Source organism: Leucoraja erinacea, chromosome 11, assembly GCF_028641065.1.
Source record: "Leucoraja erinacea ecotype New England chromosome 11, Leri_hhj_1, whole genome shotgun sequence".
Taxonomy (NCBI): Eukaryota; Metazoa; Chordata; class Chondrichthyes; order Rajiformes; family Rajidae; genus Leucoraja; species Leucoraja erinaceus.
The window spans coordinates 26,131,560-26,157,967 of NC_073387.1; the positions used below are offsets into that span (position 1 = coordinate 26,131,560).

General features: G+C 42.4%; 1 protein-coding gene across 2 annotated transcripts; it reads left to right on the forward strand.

The window, feature by feature from the left end:
- Nucleotides 1-6,722: 6,722 nt before the first annotated feature.
- LOC129701615 (T-cell immunoglobulin and mucin domain-containing protein 4-like) lies at nt 6,723-25,136 on the forward strand. Of its 2 annotated transcripts, XM_055642927.1 has the most exons (6): nt 6,731-7,242; nt 8,023-8,370; nt 9,974-10,057; nt 21,140-21,201; nt 22,691-22,799; nt 23,715-25,136. In XM_055642927.1, exons 1-6 carry the CDS (start codon nt 7,143-7,145, stop codon nt 23,747-23,749), a joined length of 738 nt encoding a protein of 245 aa, XP_055498902.1. In that variant the 5' UTR covers nt 6,731-7,142; the 3' UTR covers nt 23,750-25,136. The 2 variants fall into 2 exon arrangements, with proteins under 2 accessions (XP_055498903.1, XP_055498902.1); XM_055642928.1 differs by lacking the exon at nt 9,974-10,057 and having other exon boundaries at nt 6,723-7,242; nt 23,873-25,136.
- The last annotated feature ends 1,272 nt before the right edge of the window (nt 25,137-26,408 follow it).

The following is a 26,408-nucleotide window of genomic DNA, read 5'->3' on the forward strand; positions in this document are numbered from 1 at the left end:
TTCTCTCAAAGTGCCACTTTGACATTCTCCCTGAACCGTAGAGCAACTCCGCCACATCTTCCCTCCCACCTTATCGTGTCTGAAACTTTGAAAGTCTGGAACATTGAGCTTCCAGTTATGTCCCTCTTGCAACCAAGTTTCAGTAATGGCCACAGCATCATAGACCCAGCACCGAACCAGGCTCTAGGTTTATGTGCTTTTTCCATCACACTCTTTGTACCAAAATAAACACATGTTAACCTATCAGGTTCACTATATTCCTTAACGTCTGCTTTCCTGTAAGACCTAATCCTAATGTCAACCTTCCATCAGTCTTTCCAAATGCTGAACTGCTACTATAGGTACTGTTTTTTTTCCACCTGCTAATCAGATTTTTTTAGGGGGATGAAAATGTCATTTCTTTGCTGTGAAAATGTACTGCAGTGAAGTACAGGCTCAGCCCAGTTCCTAGTCCATAAGGCACAGCTGTCCAGCAGTCAGAGCAAAATTTGAATGAATTGACCAATGTTAATTCATCAGATTGCTGGGAGAAGCAGAACCAAAAATTCACATGAGCTCATCAAAGTGAATCGAATAAGATCTAATGCTAAGAAAATAAGAAAACTCGGTGCAACAGGATGTTCCCCTGGTTTTTGGTTTTATTTCCTTTCTGTTCTTGAGCGGATTGTCAAAATAATGTTAGTTCTGAGGACAGGCATCCACCACAATACAAAAGGAAGTGGGTGATTCATCTCCTCTCCCTTAGTTCTTGGAAGATACATTTCAAAACTACCATCCATTCCAACTAGCAAAAGAACATAAACTCAAAAATAATGGAAGTGGAGTTCATAAAACAGAGTGAGTCCCACCGCAAATTGGAGGAGTAGCACCTCATATTTCGCTTGGGTAGTTTACACCCCAGCGGTATGAACATTGACCTCCAATTTCAGGTAGTCCTTGCTTTCTCCCTCTTTCCCCTCCCCTTCCCAGCTCTCCCACAGCCTACTGTCTCCGCCTCTTCCTTGCTTCCTCTCGCCCCCCCCCCCCCCCCCCCCCCCAGCCCCAGCCCCATCAGTCTGAAGAAGGGTCACAACCCGAAACGTCACCTATTCCTTCGCTCCACAGATGCTGCTTCACCAGCTAAATTTCTCCAGCACTTATGTCTAAACATTGAATTGACCACCTGTACAGGGACAGAGATGTCAGGAGTTGCAATTAGTGTTAAAGCTGTGCCAGGTACAGAGTGCAGAGGTCTCATTAGAGCACGGCAATCCGTAGTATTTAAAATTCTTCTTGAAGTTTTAAGTATAATCTAGTGTCATATTATTTATTGTGTTGTACTTAACATAGAAACATAGAAAATAGGTGCAGGAGGAGGCCATTCGGCCCTTCGAGCCAGCACCACCATTCATTGTGATCATATCAATAACCCGTGCCTGCCTTCTCCCCATATCCCTTGACTCCACTAGCCCCAAGAGCTCTATCTAACTCTCTCTTAAATCCATCCAGTGACTTGGCCTCCACTGCCCTCTGTGGCAGGGAATTCCATAAATTCACGACTCTCTGGGTGAAAACGTTTTTTCTCACCTCAGTCTTAAATGAAATCCCCTTTATTCTTTTTTTTTTTTTTTTTTTTTTTTTTTTTTTTTTTATTTTTATTAGAAGTACGGTAAATTACAATCCTACACAACACATATATCTTAATACATTTTTTGTACCGCTTCATTTTTTTTGAGCTTTAAGAAAAAGGTAGAAGTAAGGAAAGTAAAGAAAGTGCAAGAGAGTCGTGAAGTGTAAGAGTGTTGGGAAAAGAAAGCCCCTTAGGAAAGAAGTTAGAGAAGGAAGTAAAGTGAGAAAATAGACCCTAGAAAAAAAGAAAGAAAGAGAAAATAGAAACAATCGCTCTATTATAACAGACCTCCCCTTTATTCTAAGACGTACATATTCTTTGTGGCATTTGGTTGGATTTTAACAACATTTCCAGAGTTCTGTGTTGTGCTGCTCCACATGCCTGAATGAGTTTTCCAACCCAGATGGATTCTGGCTGAACTCTGAGGATGGGTGTAGGGAACCTACTTCTCCATCAGGTCGATGATGCCAACATGATACGACAGCTGGTGTAACGTTGCTTTCATGTTGACACTGTGACAGCTCTGTTACAGAATTGTCAGTGTGATCTTGTTACTCTTTAATTGTTGCTTTGACTTTGCTACAGGGACCATGGTCTTGTCGCATGGTCACCCTACCAGTGTTACATCACATGTGTAGGAAGGTGCTGCAGATGCTGGTTTAAACCGAAGATAGACACAAAAAGCTGGAGTAACTTGTCTGAAGAAGGGTCTTGACTCGAAACGTCACCCATTCCTTCTCTCCAGAGATGTTCTCTGTCCTGCTGAGTTATTCCAGCTTTTTGTGTCTATCTACCACTGTTACATTGCTGCTCTCACTGTGTGAGGAGTTAGCTGTTGCTATTCCTATGTCACCTTCCAGATCACCACCCAGTGCAGTGTGCAAATGAAAACCCAGCATCACTCTGCTGCTGATTTAGAAGTTTTATTTTTGTTGACATGATGTGGAGAAAGTGTTGCCAACTGTGAATGAATCCTGGTGATATTTCCTGAAACTCCTCCTCATCTCCCTTTGCTTCTCTGTATTGAGATCCCCGTGATCATCCCCACATCACATTTCCCAGCTTGACAAGTTGTTTTGCATCAAAGGAAACTGAATGGCTCTCAAAACCAAATCCATTGCTTTCTTCTGCAGTCTCTTTGGACTCCTTCAACTTATTGTCGTGGATCATTTTCTTCTCCCAATCCTCACACTTTTGATTACTTCCCCAATTTCTCACTCACCTCACACCACTTTTTCCTCACACCTATCTGCCGTTCATCTCCCAATCTCTTGACACATACTCAATGCCCCAACCTATGAAAACAAGCATATCATATGCCTTCTTTACCACTCTACCCACATGTATTACCATTTCTAGTGTCATGGTTATAACAGCAGCCTGGGGTAAACCAGTTTTGGAGCTCGCATTATTCCAGTTTAGAGACTCATGTGTTGTGCAGGGTGTGCAGAATGAAACCGTTAGTGCAGCCTGGAGTGATAATAGAAACTGACGGGGATGTGGACTTACCATTGGAGCCAATCCCTTGCCTCGATCGTTGCTCCAACTGCGGTTTTCACTATCGAGGAGCTCGCAGTCTCGGGTAGAGAACGATGTCAGGAGCTCCAAACGACGTAGAAGGTTTCGACCAGCCCCAACCCAGGGTCAGATTGCCCAGCGCGGGGGAGCTGAGATTCTCCCCTGATGCAGGAGCTTGTTCACCCCGACGCGGAGGGCCGGCTATGGGAGCCAAGATTGTCCCCGAAGGGTCGAGGCCCCCAACCGTGGGAGAACAAAGAAGGAAAAGAGATTTAACTTTTTTCCTCCTTCCAACACAGTGAGGAATGTGGAGGAGTCACAGTGGTGGATGTTTATGTTAAATTTATGTTAAAATGTATTTTGTGTGTTCTGTTGCTTTTTATTGGTATGACTGTATGGCAAATGAAATTCCTCATATGTTGCAAAACATACTTGGCTAATAAAGTATGATTATGAAAATGCTAGAAATATTATCTCAGTCTCCCGGTGACAGACATAAAATGCCCGGAAACTCTCGCTTTCTCCCCATTTCATCGCCTACTCTTCACAAATAAATCATTGAAAAGTGGCACTAAATCCCAGGACTCAGGTGGAACAGCGACCCAGCCAGTCCGGCACTTGGCAACATTTCCACTCTTCCTGCTGCTACTGCACAGGACAGACACGAGATCTGCTCGGTGCATTTTGTCACCAGTGATCTGAAGATCTAAACTGACAGCAACGGTGAAGGAGGTTGTAATTTATGCGCGTTGGATATTGATGTAACGCCAAAGCAGGAGCCAAGTGGCTGATATGATTTGCCTCAATTCATAATACTGTGAAACATAGAAACATAGAAACATAGAAATTAGGTGCAGGAGTAGGCCATTCGGCCCTTCGAGCCAGCACCGCCATTCAATATGATCATGGCTGATCATCCAACTCAGTATCCCGTACCTGCTTTCTCTCCATACCCCCTGATCCCCTTAGCCACAAGGGCCACATCTAACTCCCTCTTAAATATAGCCAATGAACTGGCCTCAACTACCCTCTGTGGCAGAGAGTTCCAGAGATTCACCACTCTCTGCGTGAAAAAAAAGTTCTTCTCATCTCGGTTTTAAAGGATTTCCCCTTTATCCTTAAGCTGTGACCCCTTGTCCTGGACTTCCCTAACATCGGGAACAATCTTCCTGCATCTAGCCTGTCCAACCCCTTAAGAATTTTGTAAGTTTCTATAAGATCCCCTCTCAATCTTCTAAATTCTAGAGAGTATAAACCAAGTCTATCCAGTCTTTCTTCATAAGACAGTCCTGACATCCCAGGAATCAGTCTGGTGAACCGTCTCTGCACTCCCTCTATGGCAATAATGTCCTTCCTCAGATTTGGAGACCAAAACTGTACGCAATACTCCAGGTGTGGTCTCACCAAGACCCTGTACAACTGCAGTAGAACCTCTCTGCTCCTATACTCAAATCCTTTTGCAATGAAAGCTAACATACCATTCGCTTTCTTTACTGCCTGCTGCACCTGCATGCCTACCTTCAATGACTGGTGTACCATGACACCCAGGTCTCGCTGCATCTCCCCCTTTCCCAATCGGCCACCATTTAGATAATAGTCTGCCCTCCTGTTTTTGCCACCAAAATGGATAACCTCACATTTATCCACATTATACTGCATCTGCCAAACATTTGCCCACTCACCCAGGCTATCCAAGTCACCCTGCAGTCTCCTAGCATCCTCCTCACAGCTAACACTGCCCCCCAGCTTAGTGTCATCCGCAAACTTGGAGATATTGCCTTCAATTCCCTCATCCAGATCATTAATATATATTGTAAATAGCTGGGGTCCCAGTACTGAGCCTTGGGGTACCCCACTAGTCACTGCCTGCCATTGTGAAAAGGACCCGTTTACTCCTACTCTTTGCTCCCTGTTTGCCAGCCAGTTCTCTATCCACATCAATACTGAACCCCCAATGCCTTGTGCTTTAAGTTTGTATACTAATTTCTTATGTGGGACCTTGTCGAAAGCCTTCTGGAAGTCCAGATACACCACATCCACTGGTTCTCCCCTATCCACGCTACTAGTTACATCCTCGAAAAATTCTATAAGATTCGTCAGACATGATTTACCTTTCGTAAATCCATGCTGACTTTGTCCAATGATTTCACCACTTTCCAAATGTGCTGCTATCCCATCTTTAATAACTGACTCTAGCAGTTTCCCCACTACCGATGTTAGACTAACTGGTCTGTAATTCCCCATTTTCTCTCTCCCTCCCTTCTTAAAAAGTGGGGTTACGTTTGCTACCCGCCAATCTTCAGGAACTACTCCAGAATCTAAAGAGTTTTGAAAGATTATTACTAATGCATCCATTATTTCTGGAGCTACTTCCTTAAGTACTCTGGGATGCAGCCTATCTGGCCCTGGGGATTTATCGGCCTTTAATCCATTCAATTTACCCAACACCACTTCCCGGCTAACCTGGATTTCACTCAATTCCTCCAACTCCTTTGACCCGCGGTCCCCTGCTATTTCCGGCAAATTATTTATGTCTTCCTTAGTGAAGACGGAACCAAAGTAGTTATTCAATTGGTCCGCCATATCCTTGTTCCCCATGATCAACTCCCCTGTTTCTGACTGCAAGGGACCTACATTTGTTTTAACTAATCTCTTTCTTTTCACATATCTATAAAAACTTTTGCAGTCAGTTTTTATGTTCCCTGCCAGTTTTCTTTCATAATCTATTTTTCCTTTCCTAATTAAGCCCTTTGTCCTCCTCTGCTGGTCTTTGAATTTCTCCCAGTCCTCCGGTATGCTGCTTTTTCTGGCTAATTTGTACGCATCATCCTTCGCTTTGATACTATCCCTGATTTCCCTTGTTATCCATGGATGTACTACCTTCCCTGATTTATTCTTTTGCCAAACTGGGATGAACAATTTTTGTAGTTCATCCATGCAGTCTTTAAATGTCTTCCATTGCATATCCACCGTCAACCCTTTTAGAATTAATTGCCAGTCAATCTTGGCCAATTCACGTCTCATACCCTCAAAGTTACCTTTCTTTAAGTTCAGAACCATTGTTTCTGAATTAACAATGTCACTCTCCATCCTAATGAAGAACTCAACCATATTATGGTCACTCTTGCCCAAGGGGGCACGTACAACAAGATTGCTAACTAACCCTTCCTCATTACTCAATACCCAGTCTAAAATAGCCTGCTCTCTCGTTGGTTCCTCGACATGTTGATTTAGATAACTATCCCGCATACATTCCAAGAAATCCTCTTCCTCAGCACCCCTGCCAATTTGATTCACCCAATCTATATGTAGATTGAAGTCACCCATTATAACCGTTTTGCCCTTTGTCGCACGCATTTCTAATTTCCTGTTTGATACCATCTCCAACTTCACTACTACTGTTAGGTGGCCTGTACACAACACCCACCAGCGTTTTCTGCCCCTTAGTGTTTTGCAGCTCTACCCATACCGATTCCACATCCTCCAAACTAATGTCCTTCCTTTCCATTGCATTAATCCCCTCTCTAATCAGTAACGCTACCCCACCTCCTTTTCCTTTCTGTCTATCCCTCCTGAATATTGAATATCCCTGGATGTTCAGCTCCCAGCCTTGGTCACCCTGGAGCCATGTCTCCGTGATCCCAACTATATCATAGTCATTAATAGCTATCTGCACATTCAACTCATCCACCTTATTACGAATGCTCCTTGCATTGAGACACAAAGCCTTCAGGCTTGTTTTTACAACACTCTTACCCCTTACACAATTATGTTGAAAAGTGGCCCTTTTTGATTTTTGCCCTGGTTTTGTCTGCCTGCCACTTTTACTTTTCACCTTGCTACCTATTTCTTCTACCCTCATTTTACACCCTTCGTGTCCACGTCAAGTAGGAAACAACTCGTAGCCACAGGACAGGATGTGCCCCAGCGACAGCTCAGAGAGCGGCCGTGACAGTGCCTTCGAGTCTGAAGAAGGGGCCCGTCCCGGAACGTCACCTATTCCTTCTCTCCAGAGATGCTGCCTGGCCCGCTGTGTTACTCCAGCACCACAGTGTCCAGCGCGATGGTTGTTACTGGCGGTGTGGCTCATTTGATCGTAGTATCTTTTTTTTTAGGTACGTTTCCGGTTCAGGAATTGAATTAGTTTGTCAAATCGTGTTATTCAAACTCCCTGGAATGCAGTAGGTGAGATGTGTCTGTGTGTGTGTGTAACTGAGGAGGTGCAGCCGAGTCACCGAGTGATGCCGGGTCTGATCGTGAGGACGGGCTGGAGTTGAGAAGGTCGAGGGGTGAACTAACGGGATCATTGGGGTTGAAGTCCAGGTGGGCGCTGATCTGACGGCATAGAGGATATTCGACTACGAATCTGTTCCACTGGTTTTGGCAGTTCAATGGGTTTGTTAACGGACAAATAGACCAAAGGCTGGAGCTGTGGTCCGAATTGTTTGTCCCGGTTCTACCCGTATCCGGGGAGTTTGGAATCTAATGAAATAAAATGTGAACAAAATGTCAAGAGAGGAAAATATTTGTCTCCCAGGAGTCATTCAGGGATTACAATGTGTGTCGATCCCTGTCCCATATGTCCCCGTGTCTGTCTCTGAAATTGCTTCACAAGCCGACAAGCTGAGTCAAAGCTGCTACAGAAATGCAGCGATTGGAGACGGCCGCTCGCCACCAGTTACCCTGGGATAAAGGGGTGGAGGTGGGGGGTAAATACTGGATCTGCCTGCAATACACACATCCCGATAAATATAAACCCTTTCACAATACTCCCAATTGCCGCTAACGGTAACGGGCTCATTTTCTCAGCGCTGGGACCGGGTTGTCACAATGTGGCCACTCCCTTCCTCATCACTCAGCGCCGGCTATAACTGTCTTTTCCCGGACTGTTTCAGGTCGAGTGTCCCTTGCCACCGGATCAGAAGTGCGAGGATACCCGGGACAGGCGATCACTCTGCCGTGCCACTACTCTGTCCAAATGCATGGTAAAACTGCGATGTGCTGGAGTCGGGGAAAATGCCCTGCCTCGGGCTGTGGATCTGAACTGATTAAAACAAACGGAGAAACTGTAACTTCAGCAGTATCCGAGAAATATCAGCTTGATGGTAACATTGAGCAAGGAGACGTGTCGCTCACGATAAAGCAGCTCCGGAAAGAAGACGGCGGCTGGTATTGCTGCCGTGTGAGGAGGCCTGGACCGTTTAATGATGTGAAAGTGAATTTGAATGTGCTGGTTTTGGATGGTAAGCAGCTCAATATTACACGTTTCTGTCTCATTCCTGGCGTCGCAACGATGTTGCTGTTAACAGAGTTTCCTCACAGCTGTAGTGACCCAGGTTCGATCCTAACCTTCAGTGCCACCTGCGTGGAGTTCGCAGGTTCTCCACCAGTTTCCCCTCGTGTTCTGGTTTTCTCCCAGGTTCGAAGATGCGAGTGGGTTAAACTGCCTCTTGTGTAGAATAGTGGGGCGCAGATCGACAGGTTCCTGGGATATACGTACTGGATGGATTGCTGCGAATGTTTGAACAGGTGGCATGGTCTTGTTGGGCTGAATGGCCCTCTTCTGCCCCCTTAGGGAAATATCAAAACACCATATTATTGTTTCTAGATTAATTGTTAACTCTAATTAACATAGTTAAGCAAAGGGTGAAGTCGCCGCTGTAAAATGTCCCTAATGTGCAGGGCGGGGATGAGAAAATAGCATAACGTAGATTTGATATGAATTAGTGCTAGATGGTCGGCGTGGACTCTGTGGGACTAAGGGCCTGATTCCATGCTGTAACTTTCAATCAATCAATCAATTAAAAAATCAGTTGAATATCTAGCACTATGAATGAAGTGCAGGTGAAAATAGCAGGCGGGTAGAATGTAATATGGACAACGAGTCCATTGACAGAGATATTGTGAGGAGGAACGTTTAATGTTTTACATCAGCTATATAATACAGAAACATTGGGTGTTTCCCATTCTGGCGTTTATAGCCATGTCTTTAAACTACAAGAAACATGAGCAGAGTAGGAAGGAACTGTAGATGCTGGTTTACACCGAAGATAGACACAAAATGCTGGAGTAACTCAGCGGGACAGGCAGCATCTCTGGATGACGTTTCGGTTCGAGACCCTTCTTTAGACCGAGGGACAGGGGAGAGGTCAGAGAAGGAATAGTAAGTGAAATAGGAGCAGACTTGGTGGAGTCTGTCATCTCCCCGTAACATTAAACACCTTAATTACTAATTAGAGTTAACAATGAATCTAGAAACAATAATATGTTATTGCATGTCAATCTCCACTTTAAAAATACCCAAAGACTTGGCTAGTTTTGTTGCCATGTGGAGATCTTTGGACTGTTTCAAGACGTGAAAGTGAATTTGGACCGTAGGCAGCTCAATGTCCTTCTACTTGCTGAATACAGATGCAAAGTTAGCATTTAGTGCCTCGCAAATACATCCTCTGACTCTTTGGACAACTTCTAGTCCCGTCATCACACACAGTTCCACTTCCAGTGCTTCCCCGAGATCAACCAGCTGCACTGTCCCGGCAGACCCATTGCACCCACCACCTTCAGGCTTCCAATCCAAAATAAAATGCTTACTCCAACCCTGTTTTGCCTTTATTAACGAGTGCACATCAGTAACTCCAATCCAATGGATTATTATGCTTTTTAAATGTGGAAACATCAAAGGCCCTATGAATGTCCAGAAACACCACATCCACTGGTTCTATATTCTACTCAGTGGGTTAGCTGTGTGTGAGCTGAATGATGCAGTATGTGGCAAAGCAGTGCGTGAGAAAGAATATGTCTTCACTCGCACACGAGCACAATAAATTATTATTTCTTCTGTTCTAGAGATCACCACACCGAATCCTTCAACCACAAATGAGTCTGTCCATGCACAGGATGCAAACTCTGTCAGAGCTTCTACATTTGAAGGTCAGACTAAAAGTTCAAACTATGATGTCTTCTAATGTCTGTTGCAATGTATTTTTATATCCATATTTCCATGATTTGACTGCTTAAAGTTGACAAGGATACCTTGAAATTGCTACTAATACAAAACGTTTAATGTTTAAAACAACTTGAAATATCATGGATTTAAATTGAGTATTGCAAATATTGCAAAATGTAGTCGGGAAATATTTGTGATTAAAGTGAATGGGACATACATTTTATCAAGTACCTTCAACACTGTCAGGAGATTCCAAGGTATTGAACAACAAATGGAAGGCCAGCTTCTACAGCAGTGCCTCCACACCTCAATTTTTTTTTTCCTTGAATAGAATCCCAAAATTCCTGGAATTTGATGTTATTTCCTGAAATTTTCAAAAATGTTTCCTGCATGCTATTTGTTGGGTTTTTTTCACACGTTAACAACAAGGCAAATCATATCTATGTAACTACATTGTATTTGCCTGCTTCTGTTACTCACTTGTACAAGACAGCTTTCATTGCCTCCAACAGCTTTCGTTGTCTTTGTTTTTTCAACCAGCCCTCCTGTGTCTTAGTCTCTGCTCTCTCCCTCCCTCCCTCCCTCCCTTCTTCCCTCTCCCCTCCCTTTCTTTCTCCCTCCCTCCCTCCCTCTCTCTCTCTCTCTCTCCCCCTCTCTCTCCCCCTTCTCTCTCTCTCTCTCTCTCTCTCTCTCTCTCTCTCTCTCTCTCTCTCCCTCCCTCTCTCCCCCTCTCTCTCTCTCTCTCTCTCTCTCCCTCTCTCTCTCCCTCTCTCTCTCCCTCTCCCCCTCTCCCTCTCTCCCCCTCTCCCTCCCCCCCCCCCCCCCCCCCTCCTCTCTCCCTCTCTCCACCCCTCTCTCCCTCTCTCCACTCCTCCCTCTCTCTCTCTGTCTGTCCTACTCTCCCTCTCAGCCCCTTGAGCCCACCCACCATTCTGTAAAATTAAGGCCAATCCCAATGTAACTGCAATCCCACTGTCCACTGGTAACTTTTCACCACTCGGCTTATCCAGAATTTTACCGCTGCCTGAAAAATAATCAAATGCTCAACTTCCACTGAGAAAGAGAATTACCAAAGACTCATTGTTATACGAGTATTTTCCAGAACAGTCTGTGACCCATACTGCTGTGGCCATAGCGCTATGTTTAAAGCTCAAAGCGCTGCAGGCGGTAGCGCTAACTTTAGAACCCACAGTGCTACAGCCGACAGCTCTTTGTTTAAATTCCCACGCATTAAACTGACAGCGCTCTGTTTAAACCTTTGAGCGCCAAACTGGCAATGTTGTGTGTATTACCTTTACACCCCTTTGTGGGCCGGATGCGGAAGTTTCCCGAAATTATTCAATTTCCCTAAAAGATATTTCCCCGAAGACAACCAGAATTCCTGAATTTCGGATAATTTCCTTCAAAGTGGAAACACTGTTCAACAGACAAGAATGTGGTGATGATGAGATATAGATTGCAATGTAGAATTTTTAATTGATTTTAATTAAGGACTAATTATTGGCCAAGAACTGAGGTTATTTCTTGTTCTTTGAAATAATACCTTGGGCTGTTTCATATTCACCTCAATTGCACGAGCTGCCACAGGAAGTAGCTGAGGTAGGTACAGGAACAATATATCAAAGACACCAAAGCTGGGTGGCAGTGTGAGCTGTGAAGAGGATGTTAGGAGGTTGCAGGCTGACCTGGACAGGTTGAGTGAGTGGGCAGACGCACGGCAGATGCAGTATAATATAGATAAATGTGAGATTATCCACTTTGGCGGCAAAAACAAGGGCGCAGATTTAAGGGGGAGGTACAGCGAGACCTGGGTGTCCTTGTACACCGGTCACTGAAAGTTGGCGTGCAGGTATAGCAGGCAGTAAAGAAAGTGAATGGATTGTTGGCCTTCATAACAAAAGGATTTCAGTATAGGAGTAAAGAGGTTCTTCTGCAGTTGTATAGGACTCTGGTGAGACCACATCTGGAGTATTGTGTACAGTTTCGGACTCCTAATTTGAGGAAGAACATCCTTGTGATTGCGGCTGTGCAGCGTAGGTTCACGAGATTGATTCCTGGGATGGCGGGACTGTCATATGAGTGAAGATTGAAAAGGCTAGGCTTGAATTCACTGGAGTTTAGAAGGATGAGGGGGATTTTATAGAAACATATAAAATTATAAAAGGACTGGGCAAGCTAGATGCAAGAAAAATGTTCCCAATGTTGGGCGAGTCCAGAACCAGGGGCCACAGTCTTAGAATAAAGGGGAGGTCATTTAAGACTGAGGTGAGAAAAAACATTTTCACTCCAGAGAGTTGTGAATTTATGGAATTCCCTGCCACAGTGGAGGCCAAATCACTGGATGGATTTAAGAGAGAATTAGATAGAGCTCTAGGGGCTAGTGGAGTCAAGGGATTATGGGGAGAAGGCAGGCACGGGTTATTGATGGGGGACGATCAGCCATGATCACAATGAATGGCGGTGCTGGCTTGAAGGGCCGATTGGCCTCTTCCTGCACCTATATTCTATGTTTCCATGCTTTTGAGAGGGTGCAGAGGATGTTTACCAGAATGCTGCCTGGATGAGAGGGTTTCAGATGCAGGGAATGATTGGATAGACTTGGATTGGTTTCTCTGGAATGTCAGAGGTTGAGGGGAGACTTGATAGAATTATATAAAATTATGTAAAACATAGATTGGTTAGTCAGTCAGAACATTTTTTCCCAGGGTGGAAATGTCCAAGAATAGAAGGCATAGCTATAAGATGAGAGGTGTAAAGTTTAATGGAGATGTACAGGGCAAGGTTTTTTAAACAGAGTGTGGTTGGGACCTGGATCGCATTGCCAGGGCATGCACTGGAGGCTGATATGATAATGGCATTTAAGAGGCTTTTAGATAGGCATACGTAAGTGCAGGGAACTGCGGGCTATGGATTATGTACAGGCAGATGAGATCAGTTTAACTGGGCATCATGTTTGGCACAAACATTGTGGGCCAAAGGGCCTGTTCCTGTGCTGTATCATTTTATAAAAATGGTTTGGAAGAATGTGGGCCAAACACAGACAAGTGGGGGCAAGTATAGGTTTGCCTTTGTTTACTTTCTGTAACTCCACCAATTGTTATGTTGTTTGCAAATTTGTTAACCAGCCTACCTACATTTTTATCCAAATCCAAATCATCTATATATTTTATATATATCACAAATAACAGAGCTCACAGCACCCCTCTGGAACATTGCAGGTCACACGCCTCCAGTCAGATTAACACTACTCCACCACTACATTCTGTCTTCTATGGATAAGCCAATTTTGAATCCAATCTACCGAGTCTCTGTGGATCCCATATGCCATTTTTTTTTGGATCAGCCTACCATGAGGGATCTTGCGGAATGTTTCATTAGGGCCCCTGTAGACAACATCCATTGCCTCATCAATCATATTTGTCAGCTCCTCAAAAAGCATGGTATAAAATTTGTGAGAAGGGACCTCACACAAAGAAACCCTTGCTGACTATCCTTAAGTTCATGTTTTCATATATCTGAGTAAATTCTAGATAAAGGAGAATCATAAAATATTCTACAAGTATATTAAAAGTTAGAGAGTAGCTAATGGGTCAATGTGGTCATCTATTTGTGGATTAGTTCAGTTTTATCAGTTCAGTTCAGTTTTATTTGTCATATGTAGGTTAACACAGGGTCAACGGTACAATGAAATATGTTTGATAAGACAACGAGTTACCTCAGCAATGGTATTGCAAGGATAATATTAAGGTAAAAAAGATAAGACAAAAGTGACATTGGTAGATAAAAGACAATGATAAATAAAATAATTAACATATATGATGCATTTATGAGTTCAGAATCCTGATGGCAAGATGATAAAAAACTGTTCTTAAGTCTAGTGGTACGTGTAGCCATGTTATGGGTAATATGTGAGGTTTTGAAATAATACTTTACTTTAAATTAATGTGTTTACTTTGGAGAAGGATGTGGAAGCTAGTGGGATCAGGAGAGGGAGCAGAAAAAGCACGGAGTATTTCAAGACATAGAGTGACACAGTGTGGAAACAGGTCCTTCGGCACAACTTGCCCACACCGGCCAACAATGGGGATCCCAGCTACACTAGTCCCACTTGCCTGCGCTTGGTCCATATCCCTCCAAACCTGTCCAATCCGTGTACCTGTCTAACTGTTTCTTAAATGATGGGATAGTCCCAACCTCAACTACCTCCTCTGGCAGCTTCTTCCATACACCCACCACCCTTTGTGTGAAAAAGTTACCCCTTGGATTCCTACTAAATCTTTTCCCCTTCACCTTGAACCTATGTCCTCTGGTCCTTGATTCCCCACCTCTGGGCTAAAGACTCTGTAAATCTACTCAATCTATTCTTCTCATGATTTTGTATACCTCTATAAGATCTCCCCTCATCCTCCTGCGCTCCATGGAATAGAGATCCAGCCTACTGAACCTCTCCCTATAACTCACACCCTCTAGTCCTGGCAACATCCTCGTAAATCTTTTCTAAACCTTTTCAAGCTTGACAATATCTTTCCAATAACATAGTGGCCAGAACTGTACACAATATTCTAAATGTGGTCTCACCAATGTCTTATACAACTGCAACATGACCTCCCAACTTCTATACTCAATACTCTGACTGATGAAGGCCAAAGTGCCAAAAGCCTTTTTGGCTACCTTATCTACCTGTGACTCGACCTTTATGGAACCAATCACCTGTACTCCAAGATCTCTATGCTCTACAACACTCCCCAGAGGCTTACCATTTACTGTGTAGGCCCTGCCTTTGTACGACGTCGTAAAATGCAACACCTCACACTTCTCTGTATTAAATTCCATCAACCATTCCCACACCCACCTGGCCAATCGATCCAGATCCTGCTGCAATTGTTCACAACCATCTTCACTATCTGCAAAACCATTAACTTTTGTATCATCAGCAAACTTGCTAATCTTGTCCTGTATGTTCTCATCCAAATCATTGATTTAGATGACAAACAGTAATGGGCCCAACACTGAACCCTGAGGAACACCACTAGTCGCAGGCATCCAGTCTGCGAAGCAACCTTCCACCATTACCCTCTGCTTCCTCCCATGGAGCCAATTTGCTATCCATTCAGCTATCTCTCCTTGTATCCCATGCGATCTAACCTTCCAGAGCAGCCTACCTTGTCGAATGCCTTACAGAAGTCCATGTACACATCTACAGCTCTGCCTTCATCAACCTTTTTGGTTAAATCTTCAATAAAATCAATCAGATTTGTGATACACGACCTCACAAGTATAAAACCATGCCGACTTTCCCTAATCAGACCTTGCCCATCCAAATGCCTGTATATCCTATCCCTCAGAATACATTTCAGTAACTTGCAACATAAGATTACAACCTGCTCTTACTTTTGCACACTGAAAGTGTGTGTTTGACTGCTGCACCACAGCAATGTTTATGTTTGCTAGCAGCTTAAACGCTGATCTATTTAAAGCATTTCCTTGCTAGTGGACTGATCATGTAAAGGCGAAGAAACAGCTGAAAGATGGCCGGTTGGTCTATAGTTTGAAATAGCCAGTTCATTGTAATTTGGGACTCATTTCCAGATACCCAAGGCTTTTCCACTTTGTCCCAAAGTAGAATTGCAGTAGAATTATCTCCACTTACCAGGATGGTTATAGCACTGTCAACTCTACAGATATGATGCCATTCAGTACAAGCCTCCTTCCTGTTAAATATATACCCTGATCAGAGTCATGTGAAGAGTAATCCAAAATATTATTATTTGGCACCAATACACAATTCTAGCTGTACTTTCTTGGCATGGGAAAGTCTTCTGCTAGTGGGTAAAGTGGTCAATCAGTACTAAACATTACCTTTTATTTTGAGACTAGGGTAAAGATCTTGTGAAATCTATCTGTATATATTTGTCAGCAGGCAAGACACACTCTCCCATTTGGCACATCAACTATCTAGTGCTGTCCATAATTTCCCTGCTTCAAAGAGTTGCAGTGTACTTCCCTGCTTCTAAGAGACGTCCGTAAAACTATTGACGCCCTCGGCGAGATGGATTCTGAGACTTCCACTGCCCTTGTCATACAGTTGAATACTTGATCACATCAATGCAGCCCAGCCACCACTCGACTTTGCATAATTGAATAGTATGCGACTGGCCTCATTCTGTCCCCGTGGTTCGTGTTATTACTGCCTTTATTACCCTCTCCCGTTATCACAGTACAAATAGAAGAGATTAGTCAGAGTGCTGGAGCGAGGTCAGGGTTTGATGGAGTTTTGCCATCCGGTGAATTGACCCTAATTCTGTAGTTGCCTCTGTCCCTCTACATGATTAGGTTACAACCCCCAATGTCTATTTCAACTTTACTGAACGTTTTTCCTTCCAATATTTAATATGTAAAAGAATATGTGTGTGTTTATGATTGTGTTTATAGTTTGTTTGGTTGTTTGTTTGTTTGTCTTTTTGCACAAAGTCCGCGAGCATTGCCACTTTTCATTTCACTGCACATCTTGTATGTGTATGTGACGAATAAACGTGACTTGACTAAGGAAGCAACTCAGCTATAATTATGTTGAGGAATCTAAATACAACGAGAGGTCAATTCAATGCCTCTCCTAACATCCTTAAGTTCCCTTCACTATATTGGTCTATTTTCCCATCATGCTTCCTCAGTATGTAAGCTCTTGGGTTAAACATATTACAATCTACTCATCTTTTTGATGATTTTTGGAATTTCCTACATCAGGCAGCAATAGTGACTTACCACATTTGTTACCGTATTCACTCTCACCAGCTTAGAGGCTGATACTTTGCCTAATGGAGAACATAAAGGTGGAATCTGGGTGATTGGCTTGGAGAGGGACAGGGGGAAGTACAGAAGGATGCCAATTCACTCAATGGCAAAGTATCTCAAGAAAGTTATGACTCATGATTTAGCTGAGAGCATTCATGGGGCCAACTCACACAGTGAAACTATTAGGGTGCATCTTCTTTGGCAGTCTCTCAGTTTCAGGTTAAGTGGATTCTGTGGTAACAGAATCCAATGTAGATGGGGGAAGAGGGTTGATCCATGATGTGGAGTTCTCCTTCTCTTGTGTGCTTCTCACACATGGACTCAAGATTCTCAGTGCCAAACCAAATGCTTCTCCACATCAAGAGGTCATGGCCCAGAGTTTCCCAGGAATCAGTGGAAATTTTGCAATATTTTCATGGAGGTTTTGAAAATGACTTTGGATTTATTTCTCAGTCCACCTTGTAAGTTATTCCTATGATAGAGCTCCGAATATTATGTCTGCTTCGGAAATCTGATGCTGGGTATGCAAAGATCATGGTCTTTCAAACCGATCCATTTGAGTATAATTAGATGTTCATTGCTGGACATGTGGGAGTGGGAGAGGACGTTAACCGTGGCAGTGGCAGTGGCAGCCAACATCGTCCACAGCACTACTCACAGTTTTCTTTTGTCCATGATCATGACTCCGTCTATAAGCGAAGTCCCAACCACTAAATGTCCGCAGGGCTGTGTTGTACCCTTGAGTACGAGCTAAACCAGCACAACCGATGTTACACTTTAATTTGTCAACTTCTTTCTTGGTTGAAACCTTATCAGCAATTAGACAATAAACAATAGGTACAGGAGTAGGCCATTCGGCCTTTTGAGCCACTGTGATCATGGCTGATCATCCACAATCAGTACCCCCGTTCCTGCCTCCTCCCCATATCCCTTGACTTCGCTATCTTTAAGAGCTCTATCTAACTCACTAATTAGTGATTTAGAGCAGGATACCTCTGCACTATGTTTACATAAGTTAACTAAGGACACTACAGAATCTTACTACAGAATGTTTACTTTGTTGTTCGTTAGCCATTGTCATCTTCTATGTCCCATCCTACATCTTTAATCCTTTCCTTCCAAGGAATCGCTACCCAATGTAATACAAGATACAAGATACATTTATTTGTCACATGTGCCAGTTGGCACGGTGAAACGTGATCACCATACAGCCATACAATAAAATAAAGAACACAACACACGATAGAGTTCAGCATAAAACATCCCCGCACAGCAGAATCAAAAGTTTCCCACTGTGAGGGAAGGCACCAAAGTCAGTCATTTTCCTCTGATGTTCACCCGTGGTCGGGGTCTACGGAGCCCTCCGCAGTCGCCTCTACGGGCAGCCCGCCGCTCAGGCACGCTCGCCGGGGTGTTGGCACTCCGACGTCGGAACAGGAGGCCAACCTCAGCGGCTTGGACCTCCATATCAGCCACTTCTCACCAGAGTCCGCAGCTCCCGACGTCCCCAGGCCGCGCCGGGCGGCGATTCAACGCTGGCGGCCCTCAGTAAAGGGCCCCAGGACTCCGCGATGTCGGTCAGCGCCGCCCACGCTGGGAGCTCCGCGAACCACAGCCCCGTGATGTTGGAACAGCGGCCCAACGCTCCGTAGCTTCAAACAGGATCCAGGTAGGTATTGCCGCTCTATGGTGAATCGAGCACCACACCACCACTGCCGAAGCTCTGGTCCAGCCCCCGGTCTCCAGCAGGAAAGGCCACTCCGATCCAGTGGTAGGCCACGAGGTGGGGGGCGAGGACGCTACTCGGAGAAATAGTCGCATCCTCGCCAGGAAGCGACTGGGAAGCGGTTTCCCCTTACCCCTCCCCCACATAGAAAAACAAAAGATTCCCCAAACAAATCTATTTAGACAAACTAAAATTTAAAAAAGATAAGAAAAAACGGACAGGCTGTAGGCCGAGGTACCTTCAATGCAGCACCCCTAGTGTAATAGACGTTAGTCTATTACAACCTGAACCTCTCCTAACAGGGCACGCTTGCTTTCATTGGGAAAAATATTGAGCACAAAAGATGGGGCCTCATGATGCAGCTGTAGAATTTGTTGGTGAGACCACACGGAGTATAGTATGTAGTTCTGGTCACCAAGCTATAGGGAGGATGTTGCCTTGGCTTGAGGCCTTGAGTTGTGGGACTGATTGGTTAGGCTGGGAATTCTTTCCTTGGAGCATTGGAGGCTGAGGTGTGACCTTATTAAGGTCTACAAGATAACGGGGTGCATGGATAAGGCGGACGCTCATAGTATATTTACCAGATACAGAATTAGAAAATTAGAAGATATAAGCTGATGTTAAGAAGGTAGGATTTATGAGGGACCTCAGGGACAACTTTTTAATTCAGGGGTTGGTCTGTATTTGGTTGAGGAAGCTGTACAGGTGGATACAAATACACCTTTAAAATGTTAATTGGAGAGATATATGGATATGAAGGTTTTGGAGACACGAAAATGGGACAGCAGAAAATGCCAACTTGGGCGGAGCGGACAAAGTTTCTGTGCTGTAGAGCTCTATGACTATGATTAAATCCTGTGCTTCCAGTGTGCAAATTAGGGTGAACTCCAGGCAGAGATTTGGAGGGTAAAACGAGGAGCGTAGAGAAAGAGAGAAGGCAGTCTGCATATCTCCTTTCAACTCTGTACACATACATTGACCACTTCATAATGTGGTTTCTCATGTTCCTATAGCAAATTCCATTGCAATTTGGTTTGGTTTTACATAGTTAAGATTGTCTCATCTCAGCACAGGAGGCAGATGCCGAGCAGAAGGGGCAGTGGTTCCATCAACTTAAACTTAATCTCTTTGAAGAATGTTGCATTAATTCTCCCACCAATGGCACTCTGCCAGTGACTATAATCAGTGAACCAGGCTCTTTCTGTGCAGAAAGATGATGTTTAGGTTACGCTTCCACCCATTCTGCAGCAGCAGAGTGGAGATTACTGGAGCAGGAGCCAGAATTGTGGACTATGCTTTAATGGTGTGGATTCAAACCCCACCATGATGGCAGGGAAACTTGCATTTGAGCAATTCAATAAAAATAGATTTTACTTTTAAAAGCTCATCTCACAAAGAGTAATCATGAAATTACCATATTAATCATAAAAGCCCATCTGGTTCACACAGAAATCTACTATCCATACCGGATCTAAGTGTATCTCTAAAGGTGGACATTATCTGCCTCCTAAGATCAGGGAGAATTACGAATTGGACATTAAATGGGGATAATTAGATTTTAAAATATTTTCTCCTCGTGCTCCTCAGAATGGTGAGGTTGTCACTGATTACATGCCATGACGCTAGTGAATGACTTCATAACATTGTATACACGCTGCTCACGTTTACAGTTGTATACTCGTCATCAGCCATTGTATTCCTGGAGTAGGGAAGGTGGCAAGAGTAACAGTTGGACCAGTCATATTATTATAGTTCACAAGTAGCTACACTTTGGTTTGTCATGATGGCTTAAATGTAGAAGGTACAGCAGGGATTGTGATACCAAGACATGGGGTTTTGTTGGTCTGCCACATTATTTGTTTGTTTTTTTAATTATTAAAAAAATATATATATTAGAAGCAAATGTACAAGAGTAGAACCAACGGCAAGTAAAATTATACAGTTATTGTACAGCTGCAATTTTAACTTTTTAGCTTTGAATTAGAAGAAAGGAAAGGAGAAAAAGCAAGAAAGAGAAAATGTGAGATGTGCAAAGATAGGACCCCTAGACTACCAAAGTAGTGTAGCCAAAGAGTGAATAAAAGAAAGAAAGAAGAGAGAAAGAGAAAAAAATAAAAGGACGAAAGAGAAAGAGAAAGAAAAGTGGTGATATACCTGCCTCTCACCCCTCCCCACCCACCTCCCCCAACCCATAATTAGATTTAAATCCAAAGTTGTGTTGCGCCATACTATCCTTGTAAGAAATCAATGAATGGTGTCCATGTCTTGGAAAAATGATCTGTTTTTTCTGCCAAGACAAGTCTAATATTTTCAAGATGTAGTGTCTCGGATATGTTTATAATCCACCTTAAGAGTAGGGACTGATGTATGTTTCCAAAATCTCAGAAATAATGTCTGTTTTGCCTTATGTGGAAAATTAATGTTAGAATGAATCTTGGAAAATAGTGATGTTTTGGATCCAAGACCTTCTATACCTTACCTTGTTTTTAGGCACCATAGCGGATTCCTTGCTAGTGATATCAGCCGGAATTGTATTCTTTTTCCTCAGGTACCCGAGAAATTCTGAGCTCTACAATAACTACGAATGAAATCAACAGTACTTCCGAACAAGTAAGCATATATAAAAGGTTCAAACTACATAAAATCTAAGGTACACAAAAATGCTGGAGAAACACAGCGGGTGCAGCAGCATTTATGGAGCGAAGGAAATAAGGCAACGTTTCGGCCCGAAACCTTTCTTCAGACTGAAGAAGGGTTTCGGCCCGAAACGTTGCCTATTTCCTTCGCTCCATAGATGCTGCTGCACCCGCTGAGTTTCTCCAGCATTTTTGTGTACCTTTGATTTTCCAGCATCTGCAGTTCCTTCTTAAATACATAAAATCTAAAGTATATCTAGAACATCGAACACTTTTATGCAGGTGTTTTAATGGATGCTGCAATAAATCAGTCTCTATGCAACGACCCAGTTATACCGACACCAAACGTCGTGAATAAACGGTTTCTTCATACAGGCATTATAGGCAGATATACATACACGTTGGTCCTCTAACATAAAAGTAATTGTTGCTGCTGCAAGGCTGTTGCCTCGTGGGCTTGAGTTGAACTCTTGCTGAGGTGGCAGGACACTCACCCGAAGAGGGAAGAGAGCTGGTCAGCTCGTAGTGAGAGAGAGGGTTGACCCGGGGTTCGTTATAAATACTAGGACACACCGCTATACCCCGTGACAACTACTCCCTGCCATTGCCCAGTCACGTGACCCTACCCCCGACTGCTGAGGGTTCGTGTAGCTCGTGGCCCAACCACCAGGTGTCGCCACACAGTATCAGTTTTCAATTTTTCTAATTATTCATTGGCTTACAGACTTAGTGGCAAAATTCCACAGAAGGGAATGTAGAGCTGCATTTTGAAATGTCTGAAAAAATTAATTATAAATCTGTATGGATATAAATACATTTTCATGTAATATGCATTTTATTTTTATGTAATAATCTAAATTGTGGCAATTTATTGAAAGCCTCCTAAAATTACAAGTATGTTTGATCACCTGGTTTGTTCTTGTCAATTTCTGTTATTAAACTATCCAGAATCCATGGAATTTTGGAGATGGAAAAACACTCCTAGAGTTTAGAAGAATGAGGGGTGACATTGAAACATAGAGAATAATAAATTCTTCAATAGAGTGGATGTGGAGACAATGTTTCCACGAGTGGGAGAGTCTAGGACTAGAGGTCATAGCCACAGAATTAAAGAACTTCTTTTGGGAAGGAGATGAGGAGACATTTATTTTGTCAAAGGCTGGTGAATCTGTGGAATTCTTTGCCACAGAAGGCTGGGGAGGCCGAGTTAGCGGATATTTTTAAGGCAGAGATAGAAACATTTTTGATTAGTACAGGTGTTAGAAGTTATGGGGAGTAGGCAGGAGAATAGGGTTTGGAGGGCGATCTATGATTCAATCATGATTGATTGGCGGAGTAGACTTGATGGGCCGAATGGCCTTATGACCTTTTGCCCTTATAATGGTCAATGGTTGCAGTACGTGCATTTTAGATTTAAAATAGTGAAGAAAATCTTGTTCTCTGATTTTGTGTATCTATTTCAGGTTCCCGATGACCTGGTAAACATCCTGGTTTCTTATCTTGCCTGGGCAGCCCGTGTCTTAGTTTTCATCTGCTTTCTTGCAATCACTCTGCTCCTTTTTCAATGGAAATGTAAGTGTCACTGTCTGGGAACCTGCTTTTTACTCAAAACAATTTGTTGCGATATTTGTGCAAGTTCTTGTTAACATGGAACATACAGTATGACCCTGAGTTTGAGTTGATGCAGGGGAGAAGAATGAATGGTAGGTAAACCAGAAAATACATTTTAAGAATTAAAATGTACTTTAATACACATGTGAAGAAATAGGAAAGATGTAACCAAATAGATGGGGATTTCAAGGCATCCATACGGCCAGAGCTATATTGGCCAAGTCCCCTGCCTTTGATGGTGGAGATGAGGAATGGCAGCACATGAGTGGGAGAGTTAAAAGAATGGGAGACTAATGCTAGGAGGCAGACTCGAGAATGATGCAGGGTTACAATAGGGAGAGGTCATGGATGGGGTGCAGAAATGATTTTAAAGACATGGAGAACAGATATCTAATATCTAATAGAGGATATCTAATAGAGGTTGGCAATTTAACGAAGCAAGATAAATTGGGGAGAAGGATGTGATATTGGATTAAATGTGGGAAGGAACTATTTCTAAGTGAAAGTTTATGTAATCTTAGCAATTGTAAGACCCCGCACGAATGTTTTCAAGGTGTTAAAGTAAATTAATGGATATTGAAATTGATATTTTCTAATGAATTGGGAGAATAGGGTTATATGGCATTGCTAAAACTGAAACTGGATCTTTCAGAATAGAATATAGGAATTACTTCCACACGGAAAGTCTGATAGCAGTTCAGAATTTTCAGGTATTAATATTGAATTTATGAAGTTTCTGTTACTCAAAAATCCAAATCAATATTGGGAACATTTTATGCTTCAGGTTAATATATAATTTTGGTGAAGCATACTTGAAAGATCATTAATATTTTGAAACAATCGAAGATCGTTAAAATTTTTGTTTCTGATTCATAGGTAAACAAACAGAAAATGAACATCTTTCATCGTAGAAGTGTTTCATTCATTCTGTAATAGTTCTATGCTTTCTCATCACCACACCATGCACAGCAACCTCTATAGTTCAAGCAGAACATCGAAGGTCCATTCACCAATGTTCTGCAATCTTTGCTCAGGCTCAAACTTCACTTTTGTGAACAAGAACAGCATGGATTGCAAGAGAGACTCCATATACTGGCTGCTGCCCCACTCAAAAGGCATTGCGTTAGTGAACTGAAGATTGGTCATATATTTGTATTATTATTTTTATTTAATTCTTTATTTCGAACAGAATAAAAGAATAAAAAGCCAGTGTGAAACAGCATACAAAAAACAAAACAAGAGTATTTATAAAGTGTCATAAACATATCTATAAATAAATGAAATTGTATGTGTCCGAAAAGGAGCAGGAAGAAGCCAAAGCTTATCAATTCCCACTCCTTATTCAACTGCTTATAATTGTAAATAAGTTTGTTTGTATGAACTTTTCTTCTGGGGTTCTGCTCTGTGACAGTGTACCCAAAGTAGCAGGTCATTGCTTAACTAATATGCTTCGATGTAATTGAGGCTGGCTTCAGCAGACATTTGCAAGTGTAAATATAAGAGAGTGTATAGAAGTACTCATTAACTACGCGTACTTTTAGTGTACTGATAACTTTTCTCAATCAAAGCATCTTTGTTGTGCTAATGTTTGCAGAACAAACATGCCTATATTAGGCGAGAAGGACAATTGATAAAGAAATTGGCAATCAAAATGTCATGGTTATTATTTTTAATTTATAGGTAAAGTGGGCTTAGGCACATGGAGCAACTTGTGAAGAGCATATACAGTGCATTCAGAATGTATTCCGACCACTTCACTTTTTCCAGATTTTGTTGCGTTACCCCCATTATTTTAAAATGGATGAAATACTTTTTTTTCATCATCAATCTACACACAATACCCCAGAATGAAGAAGCAAAAACAGGTGTTTAGAAAATTTTGCAAAGTAATTAAAAATAAATAACTGAAATATCACATTTACATAAGTATTCAGACACTTTAAACTCAGTGCTTTGTTGAGGCACCTTTGATATACACCAGTTAATGTATATTGGTATAAATGTATATCATGTATTACATGTATAAATGGTTCTTACTTTCGGAAACATGGTTAATTAACTGGTGGCATTATTCCCTGTCCTAATGGCCTTTGTTTTAGCTGGTGATTACATCTAATCCATCCCTCCCTTCCAAAGATGTGGGATTTCAATTTGAGCGCACTTGTTTGAATAGATGCAAGCGGCATGTCCAGCCTCTCTCCTGGGCGCGCAATACACGAGGCCGATGAAATGACACAACTGTCACACCAAAGATAGATACAAAATGCTGGAGTAACTTAGCTGAAGAGGCAGCATCTCTGGAGAGAAGGAATGGGTGGCGTTTCGGGTCGAGATCCTTCAGATGCACGCTGAAGAATGGTCTCGGCACGAAACGTCATCCAAACCAGCAAAGTATTAAAAAAAAACAAGTAAATTGGCAAAATATACAAACTGGGATAATAGAGCTTGTACATAAAGGATGGAGAGAAGAAACTCAAGTAAATGTCAGGGGACGACCTGTAGATTTGCTCCGACATTGTACACATTGGAAGCACCAAACTGGGTTTCACCAAGTTGATTTCTGTGATAAATGGGTTTGCTTGAAGGAAAGATTGAAGTTTAGATGAATGAGAGATGATATGAATGAATCACACGATTGAAGTGGCTTGGCAAAGAAAATGTTTACCCTCACAGAAGAGCCTCAAATAAGATGAGCATGACGAGGAATGTTTTTCTTTCAGTGGACTTTGAAATTCTTTATCCCAAAGTACTGTGGAAGTTATAACAAGGAATATTATGAAAACATAGATGGATAGATTTTTGTTTGGGAGGAGAGCAAAGGGATATAGAAAAAAGACAGGATGGTGATGTCCAAAATCAATTTAGCCTTGATGCCATCTAATGCTGAAACAAGATTGAGACACCGCAGCCTACTCTTGCTTCTATTTCTTGATCTTAATCACAAAAAGAAGGGTATGCCACTTGTCTCTAAATACATGCAGATGTTTAGTACATAATGAAATTCTGTTAAACATTTGTAACTAAATTAAATTCGCATTAACCTCAAAATTGCACTCAGTAAAAGGAATGAGTATGAACTTGAAAATTACCTTACGGAAGTTACCTCCTGTACAGAATTCCATCGCAAGTAGAGGGACATCATTAAAGGCAATACCCTGCATTTCTTCGGGAACTTCACGAGTTTTAACAACATTTGCATTATTTAACCTTTTTTGGGACAAGACAACAGAAATGATCTTCAGATACCCCTTACACAAGTCAAATGCATCTAAATGGTAGGAGATAGAAAAACTGTGAAAACACAATTAACGTTATTAAATGTAATTCTACTATAGTCCTTGTATGCAAACTGAAACAAAAAATAATCCCAACTGCAAAGCAATTCTTATCTCTCGAAAATTAAATTGTCTGAATTTTACACTTGAGATTTAACAATACAAAGAAAATTGCCTATTATTGACAAAGAAGAGAGGAACAATTTGTTAGCAGGTTCAGTAGAAATAAGCAAAAATACATGGTTTAATTTAGTATAGTTTAGAGATATAGCACGGAAACAGGCACATCGGCCCA